Genomic DNA, 17,720 nt, shown 5'->3' on the forward strand with positions numbered 1-17,720 from the left:
AGGAAAATGAAGAGAATTTAACGAAAATCTTTGAAAGATAAGAGAAAGAAAAATATATGTGATATATCTGAAGATACTTCGAGAGATCGAACGAGCCTCGTACAAAGACACAAACATAAGTTTCTGTTTAAGGATAATTTCTATCAAAGTCTGCACGTACTTAGGTATATCATGCAACGAACAACGGAATGAGCCGAAAACGTAAATAAAGTTAGCCTTTTGAAATTGTTTACAAGGCCCATTTTTAAGTATACGACGAAGGTAATATATTGCAGTGCCGAGAAATTGTATTCTATTAAAAAATTAAAAAACTTCCGCGTGAATTAACGTTTCACCAAGAAAATATCTTCGCTAAGTTGGGAAAACTATTGGGCAAGACAACAATAAAAATATAAATGATAGCTTGAATAAGTGTCGAATTCACAAATGTACATTTTGGAAATAAGTATACGAGGTTGTTCTCATTTACACTGTTGGATTACATCAAAAATACGACTTGTCGCTCTAAAACGAAATTTAATTTTCAAAGTGAAACGAGTAGGTGATAATACGATATCATAATAATTGTTAATAATTGCGTAACGAACATTACAAAATTATAAAAGCTGAAAGGAGAAGTACTTCAAATAAGGTGATTTTCTCGGCAGTGCATAGATTTCCTTCTTTAACTACGTAGATACAAATTTCTCAATTTCACTGATCAGCCTTTGATCATTCTACGCATTGTAGTATAACCGCACATCTTCTTTGCTCGAAAGCGTGTCGTTTTTTCATTTTTTTCTCTTTTTCTTTTTTCTGCGAGCACGTCGCTCCATTCACTACATTTACAAAAATCTTCCGTCTGTCTCCGTCAATTCTCTCTTGCTCGTTAATTCTCGTAGAAAATTAGAAACGTTGGTACATGAAAACAATGAAAAGCGGATATCAAAATTTCGGTTCGTTCGAGTCAATAGTGGCGGCTCTGTCAATCCTCCGACGATGTAACAATTAATCCACCACGCTTCAACGAGGATCTTTCGAATCGTCGAAGAGGATCGCGATTTATTTGTTCTATCGTCCCTTCTTCGACTCGTGTTTCCATCGTCAAATTCAATTCGAACTCTTCCTTAGATAGACGAAACATCGAAACGTATTTGTCTGTATTTCTCAATATTTAATCTCGATGGTCCACGTAACTGATAGTGTGAAATTTCTCGAGAAACGCCTTCGTACGAAAAGAAAAGTGAAAAAAGATCCCAAAATCAATCGTCAACGTTTAAAACTTGCTGAAATTTCAGCAAAGATCTCCAACTACGATGTCAATTCCAGACATTGCGAAGTCATCGAGGATACGCAAGACATCGTGTTCGATTCGAATTTCAGAAAACTTCAGAATCGAAATTCGTCGAAGACACGAGTGAGAAAAGGACAGAAATTTATCAGAGCCGTGTGTGTCACATTGAGCGGAATGGTCCAAGGTCCTCTAAGAGGTTCTCGCGGCAAATTCGCGCGCGTCGATGATCTGCTAGCAGTCCGAACGATAAGCTCGAAGGGTGCCCCTCTCGATTCGTGAAGAGGCGCGGTTTGTTACCCATTATCGGCTCGCTATCTCGATATCGATCGCGATCGCGCGCTCGTTTCTGTTCGAAATCGTGTTATGAATCATCGTAACAATAGCGCAACAGTGACCAGACATAAAAGACGGTGTATCGGCATATTTGATCGTAATTAACGCGAGAATCCCATCCGATCGTAAATCCCCGTACCCATAGGCGGTAGAATATCGTTACGACCCACTTATGACTGGATATTCCGCGCAGTGGGTGCATTGACAGCATTCGTTCGAAAGCGCTTGTATAAATAGTATATGATAATATTCAGTTCGTGATATTTTATCGAAATATCAAAACATTGTTACGATATTATTAATGATGTTACAGATCGTTCTTTCATCGTAACAGAAACGATCGCACGAGCTTTCGCCCGATCCCATCTCGAGGAGGGTCGACGCGACTGATATCTGGCAGGGTAACGGCGATACAGCTTCTGCTTCCGGTGGCACGTCGACGATCGTTGGAGCCAGTTTTCTATGGTCGCCATCATTAATTCGCTCGTTTGTCCTTAATTCGATCTCGTCGTTCGTTCGATTAATGAGAAAAAAGCGAATAAATTCGCCTGAATATGAGGGATGAATATGTACAAAAGTTAGGCTGTTGTGAACGACTACGCGGTTGATAGATATCGAAAAAGTACGCTTAGAGGATGAACGAACGTTTGGACCGGTTATGCGAGACGACCGACGAGATCGATGATTGTTCTTTTTTCTTTTTTTTTCTTTTTACTTATTTACTTATTTATTTATTTATTTATTTAGTCGATCGTGACGTGCATACTGCACGAAGCATTTATATACACACACACATATATATATGTATATATAATTCTGAATCGACGAGGGAGAATTATAATTCTTTCGTCCCTGCGTTGGTGTTATACTTTCTCTCAGTAGCTATAATCGCGAACACAATCGATTTTTTTCAACTGTCATAATAACATTATTTAAGAAATAGAACAAGGATATATTTATTTGTATACATATAATATATATGTATATATATCTATATATATATAATATGTATATCGGCTATCAATAGTGTCATCTCTGTCAAACATTCGATAACATTGAACATCACATATTTCCTCTCTCTGCTCATTCGCACCCTTTCTTTCTTTAATCCCCCTTTTCGTCGATTCTTTCTCGTTCGCTTGGTCTCGGTCTAATTTCGGTTGCATTTCTATATCTTTTCTTATCTTTTTTTCGCTTCAACCATTTACACGACAGCAATACATTAGAATATGACGAAACGTAACAGCGAAGAACCTTGATAATCGTGTGTCTAGAGGACCAACGAGTAATCCGTTTCTATCTCTTTCGTCTTAGCTTTTTATTCTTTTCTTCGCGTTTCAACCGAGCAGCCATCCTCGAGAACGAGAACAGATTTTTTGCACGATGGGATCCAATCGATCTCATCTATTGGCAACGTGGTTCTCGACAAAGGTGCTCGTTCCTCCACTTTTCCCCATTTTCTTATTCTTCCTTACGCTTTTACGTTTACGAGTGGACATATCGGCACCCAAACGAAAGTATCATGCTAGTTTACACATTCGCTCGCATTCTTTTTCTTTCTTTTCCATGCATTCTTTGTTTCGCGCCATCGAACCGATTGGAAAACTCGGAGAACAAAAAAACAAAGTGCAACTCGCAAATATTCGGCATCCTCGTTACATGCCACACCCACAGCCTCAGAAGTTTACATAATACAATAACGTAGCTTAATCGATACGCCCCCGTAACATACGTGTGTGTGTGTGTGTCGGTGTAGCAGTTAACGTGTATAATATACCTATATGATATATTTATATTTATATATATATATATATATTCATTCTTCTTTATACCCTCCTATATTTATAGCGACAGCCTCGCGACCGCGTTACTCGCTGATATTATTAATAATATTAATAATATTAATATCATTAACATTGATATTATTAATACAATCGTTCGTAGTAATACCGACTACTTAACCTTAGTAGTACTTTTGTAATACGGGTCCTTTCTCCAAGGGTACCGCCTTAAAATATACATATACATGTATATATATAATATTTATATATATATATTTATATATATAGTGTATATATTAATTTAGAATTGTGCAATGAAGGTTTAGAGCCATTAGTGCGACTACTGCTGCGGATGTGGTCGGACAAGTCGCTTTCCGTGTCTAGTATACATGGATAACGTGGGGTGCGGAGTGCGAATTCTTTTTTATATTTCTTTTTCAATTGTTATATATTCATTTCTTGGTAAGACCGTCTTAAGCAGATACTCGGTGATCTAAACTTCCATGGAAGCTTATTTAAGAGGCTTCCGTGTCTCAGCCACTAACACCTCTATACCCTTCTTGTCCTCAGTCTTCCGGTTCCCTCCAATATACATCGTATCTTCCAACAACGCGTATCATTCTCAGTGCAGTAACGACCTAACCGAAAATACAAAACCAAGAATCCTATCATCCATCCTTGTCCTCAATGCCCTGTCCAGTCTTCTCTATCCATCATCCAGCAAAAAATCGGCAAGATTAATTTCTACTATTTCCCTTGTTCCTCCTTTTACGTTTCAGACACAGAGTCCTCGTCCATCTTTCAATGAATCCCGCAACTGGGAGTCGTGAAATCGTCTTCTATGCGTACAGCAGCCTCGGGGGAAGGATGGCTGCCCCCTGGACGGCGGCTGAACCATGGACACCCTGTTATACCCAGGAATCGCCGGCTGAGGCGGCAGTCGAATTCGGTGGAACGTTTACCGTTGCGGTGGCGGCCGAGCCATCGGGAACACCAACACCATCGGCCACCCACTGACCAGCCGTGGGAGCACCGGCCGCGACGCCCACTCCCGAGCCGACGACCGGGCCCTGACCCTGCGCCTGGCCCACCCCCAGCTCATACTGCCGCTTCTTTTTCTTCTCCAAGTTAACTTGCGCGTAGAGCGGCTCACCGGGTTTCGGTTGCTGCAACACACACACAAGCCAACGGTTAGTTTAGAGCCCTGGCTCGGAGGGTAGCCGGGGGTGGATCGGTCTGGAGTGGGCTGTCGCGTCGCTCGGGGAAACGGGCCCGGTGGATCTTTTTTTTATTTCGTACCCCTTCTTGCTTCGTCCTTTCTGTTACCTCGATTTTATTTTACTTCTCATTTCGATTCCATTGCATTTTATTTATTTTTGGAAGATTAACCCTTTCGCTATTATGGTAAAAGGAAATCGTTATACTGATTTTTAGGTTGCAGATGGTTGATTAACACTACGCGCGGACAAATACTTGCTATGGAATTTCGAAAGGTTACTGTAGCCATTCTCATTATATGGACAGATACATCCAATGATAGCTATAACATAACTTTGCGATCCAATATGAATTCAACATTTTATTCTAAATCTCTAACCAGATCGTATTCGATAGGTAAACTATTTCGAAAGCTTCTCTTAATTTGTCTTTTATTTTCTTAATTATAAAAATTTTTATACCAAATAACGTACACATATTGATATTTTTAATATTTTCATATTTTTATTAAATTAAGTTAAACTCGATGTAGGATCGCGAACAGTTAAGTGATTAATAGCGAAAAGGTTAAAATATAATTAATTTTACAGCTTCTTACATCTTCAAGGGCATTTAATACGCCTCATTTTTGTACTTATAAAATGACAAGGTAAGCCTTTAAAAACACCGACTCGTATCTTACAATAAATCAATCATAAATAATATTACCTATACAACCATATCTATCAAAAATCAAGAATACTGAAAAGGAGAACGGGAACAAAACTCCAAAGCTCGTAAACAATCGTATTATGACAAAAAATATAACAACAGCGACACGATAGTTACTGTCAGATACTCTTTTATTATGCTCGATTAATTTGGATATAAATAGATTATAAATAAGTTCGTGCAATAGTCAATGTGTCACTATAAACCATGCTTCGAGGTGCGCTTAGCTTTTCTCTCATACGATAAAAGTCGCTTAATGAGTGTGTCTGTCTACGCGAGTCGCGTTTATATATATATATATATAAAAAGAAGAAAAAGAAAACCTCTTTTTTACATTAATAGTTGATCGTTAAACACGCTGCATTTTTCGGTGATATTAAACAAACAGTGTTGTTTATCAAAAAAAAAAAAAAAAATCCGCGGTAATGATTTTTGTGCTTTCATTAACGTTACCCTGCTTGTTCGAACTACAAAAATGGAATCGTGGTTTTAGTCGAAACCGAACTCTCCATGTATACACGTAGATTACTTGTTGCATTCTTTTTTTTCTTTTTTAGACATTATTCTTATTCTATATCGGAGATAGACTCTGCATCATCTGGGTCAACGAGTCAAAATTAAGTCCTCTATAGAAACGGATTTTCTCATAATGGGAATCTCATAGAACTAGTGAATATACTGTCGCGCTACTACGGTAATCGCACTAATCACTGTCAATTAGGCAGCGGATCAGCCTCTTCGCGTAAATATTTTGTGCGCTTCTTCCATTTTGTTTTGGTTCAATTTGCGATACTTGATTGAACGATTAGCGGTTGAATTTTGGAAAGACATTGGTTTAACTGATTTCGTTGGATTTACACAACTTATTGCAATGGCTGAATGCGCTCCCTAATCGTTGGATAATGTCAAGTACTTGGTCCTGCAATAACTAATCTATTATACAATCGTAGAATAATGCGAGACACACTTCAACACTAATAAACCGACGGTTTAACTTTTCCGTATGTATATTTCTTCCTATTACGCTATACGGACATAAATAATAGAGTATCTCTCGAACAAGGTTCTTTTGTATCGTTACATAGTCGCTAATAAATGAAATCACGAATTATAGCTAAGTAAATCGGAACAATGAATTATAAATGAATCGTTGTCCCTTGCGTAAAGTCGAATCGAAAAATTTTCCTTGTTATAATTCTTCTTCACCGTAAGTATAAAAAGTTGAAAAGATACCAAATGTCAAAGATTCGTTGAAAGAAAAACCGTAACGAGTGTAACGGACGATTCGAAGAAGCATTCACCACGTCGAACGGATAAACGAACGAAACTTTACATTAAAATGAATGCAATTGCATTTGGACTTGCAATATGCACGTTCGTTATCACGTGTCTCGCACACGACGTAAATCCTCTCTCGGAAGCGCGGCGATAACAACGCGTTTTGCTCACGTTTTGTTCGCGTTATGTAAGTATCGGTCGATTATTATATAAAAATGCTAGATACTTGATAATTCCATGGACTGTTTTATGGGAGACCGCCGTTAATGCGACCCTTTTCTCTCTATCGTAATACTGTATACATTATACGAATAATGCTGGTTTCATATAACATGAAACACGATGAATATAATTGGTACTCGTTAATTGACTTAGTTTATACACTTATGATAAATGTTCATTAAGTAGCTGCTTTCTCTTTTTTTTATCACAACTGTGTGAGGTTGTCGCTTCTATTTTTTATTTTCCCGCCCTCTTCCTTCTCGTGATTTTCCGCTTTCGTTACAGTGACGATCGTTTTTTTTTTATTTTCCTCCTGTCGATCTCCGTGTAAGCGGATAAATATCGTATAAATAATTCTGCGTATAATTATCCTTCGCCTAAGTGTACTCTAGCATTTCGTACAAGGAAATGCCTCGTCTTTCTCGCAAATATATGTATATATATGATAATAATAAAACAGATAACAAAAAAGATAAAAAAAACAACGAAATCGATTTGTGTACAGTGAAGTAGAATCCTCCTTCTTTGTTTCATCAAACTTCTAAAAATAAAAACTAACAGGGTATATAGAATCTATAGCTTGCTTGCCCCTGACTGTCTGTCTGTCTGTTTGTCTGTCTGTCTGTCTGCTTCTCTGTCTGTCTGTTTGTCTGTCTGTCTGTCTACCTGTCTGTCTGTCTACCTGTCTGTCTGTCTACCTGTCTGTCTGTCTACCTGTCTGTCTGTCTACCTGTCTGTCTGTCTACCTATCTGTCTGTCTACCTGTCTGTCTGTTTGTCTGCCTGTCTGTCTGTCTGTCTGTCTCTTTCTCCCTCTCTCCCTCTCTCTTTCTTTCTTTTTATTGAACAGCGAAACGCAGCGGCAAGCTTATCGATAAGGGGAAGACTCGACTCGAAAGGAATCACGTTTTGCTACTGGGTCTTTATGTCTTAACCTGTACTTTCATCTTACAAAGCTCATCGTTCGTTCTTAAAACTCTTATTGGACGTGTCTCTTTGTTTATCTCATTTTTAAACGCTTGCAAACAAAAAACTGTGGTAACTGCGAATAAAATAAGTGACAATGTAATGAAATGTCACAAAAGCCGGAGCCGGATCAACGACCGTCCGCGTTTCTCCAGAAACGTACTTTCTTACACTTTCGAGTAGTCGTGAGGAAGATAGCGCTTAGTTTAAACGCCAGCGGAGTCTAAGTACTCGTCACACAGTACCATTAGTTGTTGTTACTTACAGGCTGATATATAGTGGGTCGACCGACGTTATTCGAATTCATGTTCGCTCTCTGAATCGTTCTGTCCTCGTATCTGGTGCTCCCTTGACTCGCCATCGGTCGGTTTAGGGTGCTACAATCATAGCTATATTCAACGGAGGGTCGAAGAGTTCAAAAAGATCGTGAAAATATGGACTCTGCTTAACCGAAATTATCTAACAAAGTAGAATTGAACGGGGAAAACATACACATAAAAGTTAAACGCAGAGTCCGGGAACAGAAACGACAAAAATAAAACATCGGTTAGTCTTAAAAGGAAGAAATGATTATAACTTGAAAGCAAATAATTATCGACTGTCGATTAACGAGTGGTTACCTATTGGCATTGTTAGGTGAATTAGGCCCTGAATTTCGTGCTGCCACCGTTTTCGTGACGAAATCTTGCTCTTTCCAGCCGTGCTTCTTGTAAACGTCTCTCAGCTCTTGGTGCTGCCACATTGTGAACAAAACTTGTCCTACAAATTAACCGATATTTAGTTCTTCTCAGGAAAGTTCAGAAAATACGTACTTATATTTTGTTTGCAGAAATTTAGCAAAAAGAAATTGGCTTATTCTTGCCTGCAAATTTAAGAACACGAGGCGTGTATTTCTGGCGTTGCCTAGTAATGTTCATCAATCTGTCGACACCGCCAGCATCCAACAGAGATCGCGAGAACTCGGCGTTTTTCTTGATCACTTCGTTCAATGTGGCGAGAACGGCGGCGATTGTGTCGTCACTTGTTCCTTGATCATGCTGGTTATTTCCTGAAGGTAACTTCTGAATGAGATCACGCATCGCGTATTTTCCGATCAGCTCCTTGTTACGCTGGTCTATCGCTAGATTTCTTAGAGCTGTGGCCACAGCACAGACTACGCGGTCCACCTAAAATGGACGAGCAGAAATAACATTTTTTAAAACATTCTATCATCAAACTTTCATAGAACCAGCGCAGATATTTTTCAGATTGTTTGATTACTCAGCAAAGTAAATGTAAATACTCCCGTAAAAACGTTAATGGTAATATAACAAAAATAGTTTAATTGATACAAATTTTAAAAATATGAAAATCAGTTAAACGTTTCTACTTTCCAATTTTTCTACTTTTCCATATTCCTCCGCTGAAGTGTACCCAACCCTATTTAAAATGTCTATCTACCGCTTCGCTATGTTTTATTTCATAAAAATTCTATCCGATATATTCATCAATTGCTCCGCGCTACATTCCACGAATAATACTGTACCTCCATCCGCAACAATTCCACCAAAATGGGAAGTCCCTTCTCCTTCCTCACAGCCGCGCGAATTTCAATACTTGGCTGCCAGTAGCAGGCTGCGAGGTTCTGAAGCGCCCCAGCCGCCGCCTCGAGAGTCTCCGGATTTGAGCATGTCTGCAGCAATTTCAAATAAGACTGTACTACTTCTGGTTGCCAGAGTAGCTCCATTCCTCTGACGGGTTCGGTTCTAGGGCTGGTAGTGCGAGATGCGGTCGTTTCCTTTTGCACTGGTTGACCATCCTTCTTCTTCTTGCTGCCGCCAAAGCAACCCAAATTTTCACCTAAGGCACAGTGATTTAAAACTGACATTAATTACAAGAAAGGATCGTGATCAAAGTATTAAAAATCTCTTTTTTTTGTTGTTGTTGTTGAAACTAAAGCGAGGCTGAAACATAAAAAATTTGTGAACCACAGCAGGGTTAAGTATAATGCTTTTATAGTGTTTTAATAGAGATTGTGTGAATTACTTTCAGTGTATTTGCACTACTTCTATCAGAGAACTACACCAATGCCTGGAACATCGCAAACAACGTGTTGACAGAACAATTGCAACCAGCCAATCATAGAAACAGGCGTACGCAAGATGCACGAAGGGTATGTACTGTTAACGCTTGATGTACACGAACTGCTGATGAAATTAATGAGCACTGTAAAGACGATTAATCGTAACGCGTCAAAGCACAGCAATATTTTACACATGTTCACTCTTCACTCTACGTACTGTTGGTGTTCTCTATTTACGCGAATTATGTATGAATTTTGTGCAATGTAATGACAAGATTCGCTTTGTTTATCGAACAAAATATTCATCCGTTAGAGTACGTGGCCTAATCGACGGAATCAATATTAGAACAATGATTGCAACGTCGATCACGTGGTTTGTTTGCCAACGATAGCGAACCAGTCCATAAGTTATCGGTAGATTCACGATAAAAGAAATTGTCGTGTGAACAACTAAAGTAACCGTTGAGAAGCGTGGCATGCACTGGCTATTCGGATTTGTTCGATGAAAGAAATAAAATGTCTTACCTTGACATAAACTGTATGCTAAAAAGATTGAAACACATCTTTAATCCATGCTAAACTAGAAAGGATATAAAGCTGTCTTTTTTTTTTCTTTTTTCTTAGCTCTTTTTTCTTTTTTGCTTCTTGTCTCTTGTAGTAGTAGGATCTCGTACGAAAGAAGAATTTGCGATACAAGGCTCATGAGAAACAAGAGAGAAATCATAACACCGAAGGGAATACAAAGATTAGTGTAGTTGCAAAGAGATACATACTAATCGACTGGTAATATGTGCTATTGCTAGTTAGGGTATCGTCGTCTCGCAAAGACATCGTTCCATCATTATCACGAATACACGCAATTATGTTGGATCAAATGTGTAAGCGGTATATCAACAGAGACGTAAGCACTACAACGAATGTTCAGTGTACACAGATGTGGAATATATCATTTTGATAGACTCAAGAAAGTATACGGGGTCAACTACGACTCCTAATTACTACCTTGCACGTTTCACACTCGATAGAATCTGAAACGTGCAATATATCATTAATATGCGACTGGTTTACTGTACAATACTGTGTTGCCAAGCGGATGTATGTTTTCAAATGCTCCGTTTTCTCCGTAACAACTCGATCAATTTCATGTAAAACTATTACTAAGGGACTATCGATTTTACTTTTCGGAGAACTAATTTTCATCGTACGTCAATTTAGCCTACTCCGTGTAAGTACAGAATCATACAAAAGCAAGGCAATGTTAAGTCTCGATGCTTGTAACAACATGCTTAAACAACAGAAGAATTTTATGCTGTGAAGTGGCCTTAAAACTGGTGATAAAGCTAAGAATGACCATCTAAATTTTTAAAATTTTATCCAGGTCACAAAGTACTCTACGAATTATACATTTTCAATTTTACCACTTATCGATAAACCACAAACCTTTATTAGTCTACCTTTTATTTGACACAGATCATCAAAACTATATTTACAAAAAGCACGCAATACCTAAAGCTTCACAAGTTGCTGATAAATTGCAAAATTAGAAATTCAGAATACTCCATAACTATTAAGCTCTGCATTACATTGCTTTTGCAACACACTGTACCACGATGATCTGCTGCAATTTTAGCGTCACAATACCGCTCGTATATACAGAACCGATTCAATAAAACGACACAAAATTACACCCGCTCGTCCTTCTTTTCCGTTTGTCGATCCGCTTATCATCAGCGCACACACAATTCGGCTGCATGCGTGTCACCACATGCCCATTGAGGGAACCCGTGTGTTTACCATGGCACGGGGGAAGGATACACTCGTGTCATTCTCGAAATGCAGGAGTATCCTCGCGAGAGTCATCGACAAACCCTCACCTTTGACTGGAGCAGCTACCCTGTTCTGAACGGTCGACTGAATCGGATGTTTGTCGTAGTTTGGGTCCTCCACCTCCTGACACCGGTAACTCAGGTTCCGCAGAATACACACACAGTTCTCTACGATCTTGTTCCCGATGTTCGACTTCTCGATGGCGGATCGTACTACGTAAAGAAGAGCGTCGACCAAACCTTCGCACTCGCGCAGTTTCTTCCTTGCATACTCGCCAGCGCTAGAGACGTTTCTTAAGACGCCAGATGCGTTTCTGAACACGGTCGACCAGCATGTCTCGCCACTGGAGGAGCTTGGATCCCAGCCACTGTGCGGAATAATTATGTTGTTCACCACCATCGTTACGCCATCATCGATGATGGATTTCTTAAGGTCCTGAAAGAATGAAAATGTAAATACGTCTATAATAGTCTATAATCTATTTATAAATATACTATTTAGGTTGTCCAAAGGTTTAATAGCCAACTTCGACAGTATATTCTACTATTAAATTCGTAAATCAATTCTACCCTTGTTTACATAACGTTATCGTCGATTAGACTAAAAGGTGTTGAGTTAAATATATTCGTACAATCGTAAAATTCTATCAAATATACCATACACGTCTACCCACCTCGCACGAGGATAAATTCCAAAGAACCCCCGTCACCAGTTCCTTCACGTCCGCGTCAGACGTCCTACGTAATAAATTGATCAAGGCCGGCACACCGCCGGCGTTCTTGATAGCCCTCTTATTTTCGTCATTCTGTCTGCCGTAAGACAAATTCCGCAGCGCACCACATGCATTCCTATACACGTCTGGATTATCGTGATCCAATAATTGCACTAACGGTGGTATTCCACCTAGACTTCGCGTCTTCTGCTTATTTGGATCGTCCATGTAGCATAGATGCTGCAGATACGCGGCAGCGTTCGCCTTGATGATGTTGTTCGGATTACTCAGGAAGCCGATCACCTCCGACAAGTTCGGATCTCGCCATCTCATGGACTTCTGATCGTCGTCTAATGGACTAGCCATGCCGGGCACCACCGGATGTCGAGATTGTAGCCGTTGAAGATGAACCTCGTCGTCAAACATTCCCGGAGGAACTCCAGAGGTGAGTGGGACCGGATGGCCTTCGTCGTAACCGGGCACATCGCTAGGAACTGCGACTGGACCTACCCCGACGCCAGGGCCGTATCCAACAGGTCCATAAGGGGACGGAGACACGTAACCGTAAGCCACTTTATTCTCGTCTGGAAAAATGGGATGCCACACGAGGTTGATTACGATTCGACGATATGCAGAGCTTCCGCTAGATTGGCTCTAACGTTGTACTGCAGTATTCCATTAACTGGCCCACGGGCCTGAATCTTATCTGATCACTGATCAGGTATAGAGGAACTATTACAGGGTTGGGATTTTCATAGTCAAATAAGAAAAATCAACGGTTTGACAATGTATTAAAATCACAAAGAATTCAGAATGGAAGATTTAGAAAATAGTTATCCCGATGTCAGTTGCTTATAGTATATATAGATATTATATCATAAATGCTACATTTTAAATTTGATGATTTGATGAATACTATATTCGATAGTTTGCTTGGCGCGATAGTTCTTTCGCGGGCTACACTGCTAAGCTAAAGGATCGGGAGGAAACATTAATGGTGAGCTTGGAATTCTAGCTTTCTAGCCGAAGATCACAGATTTGATTTCTGGGTTTCCTTCTTTTCCTTTGCTCCAATATATTTCTAGAAATCCTAGATGTTTCCATTGAATGCACACGATTACCTGACATATGTGTCTATTTTTCAACATTCGTTCCAAGAAATCAGTTTTCATAACCGCTAGGGATATGAAGAGATGGTCAGTTAACGAATGAAAATCCCGGCCAGTTAACGTGTCACTAGTGTACTCGTATAGTTGAAACGCATAATTCACTCGCATTATCTGTGCGATGGTAGTAGCGTGGTTTGAAACAGTGGAATATGGACTCGCGACGTTAAAGAGACTCAACGACGATAAACGCGGTCAGATGAAGTTTAACAAGAGTGAAAGAGGCAAGAAGAGAAAGGAAGTCGACAAAGGGAAAAAGAGAGAGAAGAATAGAAAGAGAAAGGCAGAGAGAATGAGTTAAATAAATTATTGATGTGACCCTACCATGAGGATGCTGAGAGGGTTCGCCAGAGTCATCCATATTCCAAGAGTTGCTGATTTGATCTAGAGAGAACACAAAATAACAACGAATGTCAGGCATAGAGATAATTAAAGTGAATTATGCTGTGCCCCGTGCACGATCAGACAAATAGCCGTGGCCCGCTGCAACATGATAGCTGAATATCTCATTATACAGCTGTCTAGGTCAACGTTGCGCTCAAAAAAAAAAAAGATCCTTTCGATCAAGAAGAAACGACAATGATGCGACAAAGCCTCGAAAAAAAAATGCGGATTATGAGCTATCTATGAGCTATCCCGTATCTTCCCGTTTCGATAACGAACATACCATATTGATCTCCGGGACCACCAGGACTAGGAGTAATACGATAATGATCTTGCAACGCGGGGTTCAAACCTGGATCGATGTCGTTGTAACCGCCTTCCACATATGGCGCCGCCTTACGTAGGTATTCTTTAAGAAAAATAAAAGGTACATCTTAGACGTAAAGAGTAAAGAGACGTAAAGAGGTCTTCGTTTATTCTACTGTTTTCCGCGGTTCTAAGTAACTTTCGTAATAGTGACGAGACCATGTAAGACGGATAAAAATAACCGATTGCTTACCATGCGGAGGCGAGGCACGACTGTGCTCAGAAGGACTATGAGGACTGTGAGGAGAATGCGAGCGTGGCATGTAGATACCATGCGGACCCGGATACCCTGGCTGTGGTGGATAACCGAGGTACGGCTCGTAATGTTCAAAACCGACCATGTACGAGTCCGCCGGGTATCGCCGGTCCGCGTGCTGATAATCCTGAGACATCAATGGAACTGACATGTAACTCACTGCGCCTGGATCTGGCTCCATGTGTGATACCTCGCGAACAACTTTCGACACGTTTGTCACCTGTGAAAATTTCAACAGTTTATAGAAAGAACGAGACCGCCAAGAATACCGGAGATGCTGGAAATGCTGAGAATAATCAGGATACTTTGAATGGTAAGAATATCTAGAATTCTGAGAATGTTCGGTATAATAGGATTGAACATTCTCAAAATATTAAGTATAATTGAATTATGATTTCTGAAAATGTTAAAAGTACCGGAAATGAGTATGATGATTTGCAAGGGAACCGATTTGGAGGATTCCGAGAATGTGAGAATACCGAAAAAAAATACGGGAATTCAAGTTTTGAAAAGTAAAGTAGCAAACAGTGAAAATACTGATAATGAACGAACGCTGAGGCTTTTGAAAAATATACGAATAACGAACATTGACATCTTTTTAAAACTTTGAGAACTCGCAGTACGTTAAGAATAATAAGAAATCTAGGAATTGTCAAAACTTTGTGAACACCGGCAATCAGTCACTGCAATTTCAAAGAGAACTGAGAACTTCGATAACTCGAAGAATATTGAGAGTAATGGCAACAAGCGTACAACGTACTACGAGTACTGAGAATAACGAGAACACGGCTTCGAAGGGAACAATCGTTAAGAGTAAAAGGAAATCGTTGCTCAGCAAATTAGACCGTTGCTAAAACTGGAAACGGATCTCACTTGTTGAGTAGTTTGCTGCTTATGGCTGCGGATAAGTAATGGATCCTCTTGGACAGACAAATGAGACGAATGCAACGAATGGGTGTCCGCCTGGCCGTTACTTCCGTGGTAATCTGCATCACTCTGTCCGCTGCAAAACGTTCGCAATAATGATCAATTAGAGTCGCTCGTCCCATCGTGCAATCGGGAACAATCGGCGATTTATTCGCGTGAGTTCGATAACTTACGTGTATTGCGGCATGTCGGGGCCCTTCTCCTGGAGAACGCGTCTGGAAAAATACAACGAGACCGATTACATTCTGATCTACGATCGTCGAACAAAACTACCAAATCGAATTACCACGAAAATGAAAGAATATTGAAAAAATATCGATCGAATCGTACACGTTTATATGATACTTTGTAAAACAATGGTAGCAAAAAAGATAATAAATAACTCATGCACTTCGATCAAAAAATAACACGCTGAAATCAAATGGGCAGACTAACAAAAAGAAAAGGGGGATCGAAGTACAAAGAAAAACATTCAAATACAATCCTAACTACGTCAAACTACTCTTCTCGCGTTTTTGTCACACATCGCTCTGAACCATGCTAAGTAAATGCAAACGAACGCGTGTTCGTGCCACCGACATTACTCATTCTGACAACTTTATATCTCTAACTCAATATCTTTCACGAATGAGCCACGAATTTTCTCAAAATTTCCAAAATTGGCAAACATCTTAATGAATTAGACAGATGAATTCTGTGTACATGATACGTCGAAAGTGATACAGTTGCAGTACAGGTGATAAAGTAAGCTCAAGAGTAAATCAAATGTTTCGAAAGTCTAAACAAGTCATTTGAGACATTTTGGAGAAGACAAGAGTCTAGAGTTAATTGTTATTAAGTAAAAACTTCGCCAAAGAGTAACTTAATCCAATAGGAACGTCGGTCAACAGCGATCATCGTAGATAAATGCGTTAGTTGCGTAGACTCGCGGTCAGAATGACTAACCTCGGTTAGGTCATGTTAGTCACCTCTGTGTGATCTCAGTGTGCGTTATACTGTGCTCCTGTCTCTCGACGATTCGACGATTCACCAGCCTGACATTAATAATTTCGGTCTGATTAATTTGGGTGCTGAAACTACGTGCTTCCTAGGGTGCAACCTCGAGTTAGATATCTTGTAACTGTCTTTTTCATCATTGATTCCCCACGATTCCCAGGCCTCGTATGTATTACCTTTTATTCTCTTTTTTTGTCTATCTGAGACGCCAGGAAAAATGGGCCAAACGAATGGAACGACAGCAGGATAGACGAAAGAGATAGTCGAGTCTTTTTGTTTCTTTCTAGCTATTACCGGGAAACGAGTTTTGCCAATTGGCCGAGTTACGTCTTGCACTAGCCGTGTAAGAGAGAAGGGGAAAAGCAGAGTTCATTTTACGATCACCGGCTTCTTATTGAAACGAATAGAAAGAGATACAAAGATCAAGGGACATAATGAGAGAAATAGAGGTATTAATCGGTTACGAGTCTCTCGGCAGAGAGCTCGTGGAGAGAAAGACACTTACAGACAGGAGTCAACCAGCTGATTATTTGACATACCAGCTGATTTTTCGTCTCTTGCGGCTCAGCAGTCAATGATGACGTCTCCTGGAAGCACACCAAACGAATGAAAGGTTAAAGCAACATTTGAATGTGGTGGATTATTATATTTATTTTATATATCACGTATCTACATTTTTTCCATAGATTTTTACAACTTTTCCATTTCATTTCCAACAAATGATTTTGTTTTTTTATCCATTTGAGATAATACATATTAAAACCAAAAGTTTGGGATCATTTTCTCAATCGAAGCACCTGCTAATTTATACTAATCTTAAAAATACTTTAATTCGACAGGTCTAAGGTGATTTTCTTCAAATTCTAGAATTTTATATATAACGCGCAATAATTTCAAACTCTTGGATAATAATGCGACGCATTTTGAAAAATTGACACTGTTCTTAAATTATATATTTGTAAATTTTCCAAAGTTAATAATATACAATATCCGTAATAATAATAATAATCACAATATCTATTGTACATACATACTATTTATTCCTAAAATATCCTCAGTATAACTTTGATGCCACGCACAAACTTTTTCGTTTTCCTTTTTAAAAACAACCTTTATATATCACCTTCCTTTAAAAAATGATAGAAAGACTGAAGAGGTGCGTGTTTGCAGCTCGCTTATACGAATCAACTGTGCTGTTTACGAGTCTGTTAACGACTACTGTATTGATCGGAACATTAGCAGA

At 39.4% G+C, this 17,720-nt stretch overlaps 1 protein-coding gene across 16 annotated transcripts in view; it reads right to left on the minus strand.

Moving 5' to 3' along the window:
* Positions 1 to 2,791: 2,791 nt before the first annotated feature.
* Positions 2,792 to 17,720, minus strand: part of LOC117212686 (catenin delta-2) — a 48,073-nt gene continuing 33,144 nt past the window's right edge. For 3 of the 16 annotated variants that reach the window (XM_033457650.1, XM_033457649.1, XM_033457652.1), the window contains 15 exons: positions 16,983 to 17,064; positions 16,450 to 16,515; positions 15,655 to 15,696; positions 15,428 to 15,557; positions 14,492 to 14,774; positions 14,216 to 14,341; positions 13,873 to 13,932; positions 12,344 to 12,966; positions 11,718 to 12,105; positions 10,369 to 10,386; positions 9,307 to 9,620; positions 8,644 to 8,947; positions 8,402 to 8,540; positions 8,047 to 8,170; positions 2,792 to 4,553 (listed from right to left, as the gene is read on the minus strand). In XM_033457650.1, the coding sequence (XP_033313541.1) occupies positions 4,296 to 4,553; positions 8,047 to 8,170; positions 8,402 to 8,540; positions 8,644 to 8,947; positions 9,307 to 9,620; positions 10,369 to 10,386; positions 11,718 to 12,105; positions 12,344 to 12,966; positions 13,873 to 13,932; positions 14,216 to 14,341; positions 14,492 to 14,774; positions 15,428 to 15,557; positions 15,655 to 15,696; positions 16,450 to 16,515; positions 16,983 to 17,014 (2,907 nt within the window). In that variant the 5' untranslated portion in view covers positions 17,015 to 17,064 and the 3' untranslated portion in view covers positions 2,792 to 4,295. Of the gene's footprint in view, positions 4,554 to 8,046; positions 8,171 to 8,401; positions 8,541 to 8,643; positions 8,948 to 9,306; positions 9,621 to 10,368; positions 10,387 to 11,717; positions 12,106 to 12,343; positions 12,967 to 13,872; positions 13,933 to 14,215; positions 14,342 to 14,491; positions 14,775 to 15,427; positions 15,558 to 15,654; positions 15,697 to 16,449; positions 16,516 to 16,982; positions 17,065 to 17,511; positions 17,612 to 17,720 lie in introns of those variants that run through there. The other 13 variants (XM_033457651.1, XM_033457664.1, XM_033457662.1 and 10 more) reach the window with 13 other exon arrangements.

This window comes from Bombus bifarius, unplaced genomic scaffold, assembly GCF_011952205.1.
Source record: "Bombus bifarius isolate JDL3187 unplaced genomic scaffold, Bbif_JDL3187 scf7180000008358, whole genome shotgun sequence".
Taxonomy (NCBI): Eukaryota; Metazoa; Arthropoda; class Insecta; order Hymenoptera; family Apidae; genus Bombus; species Bombus bifarius.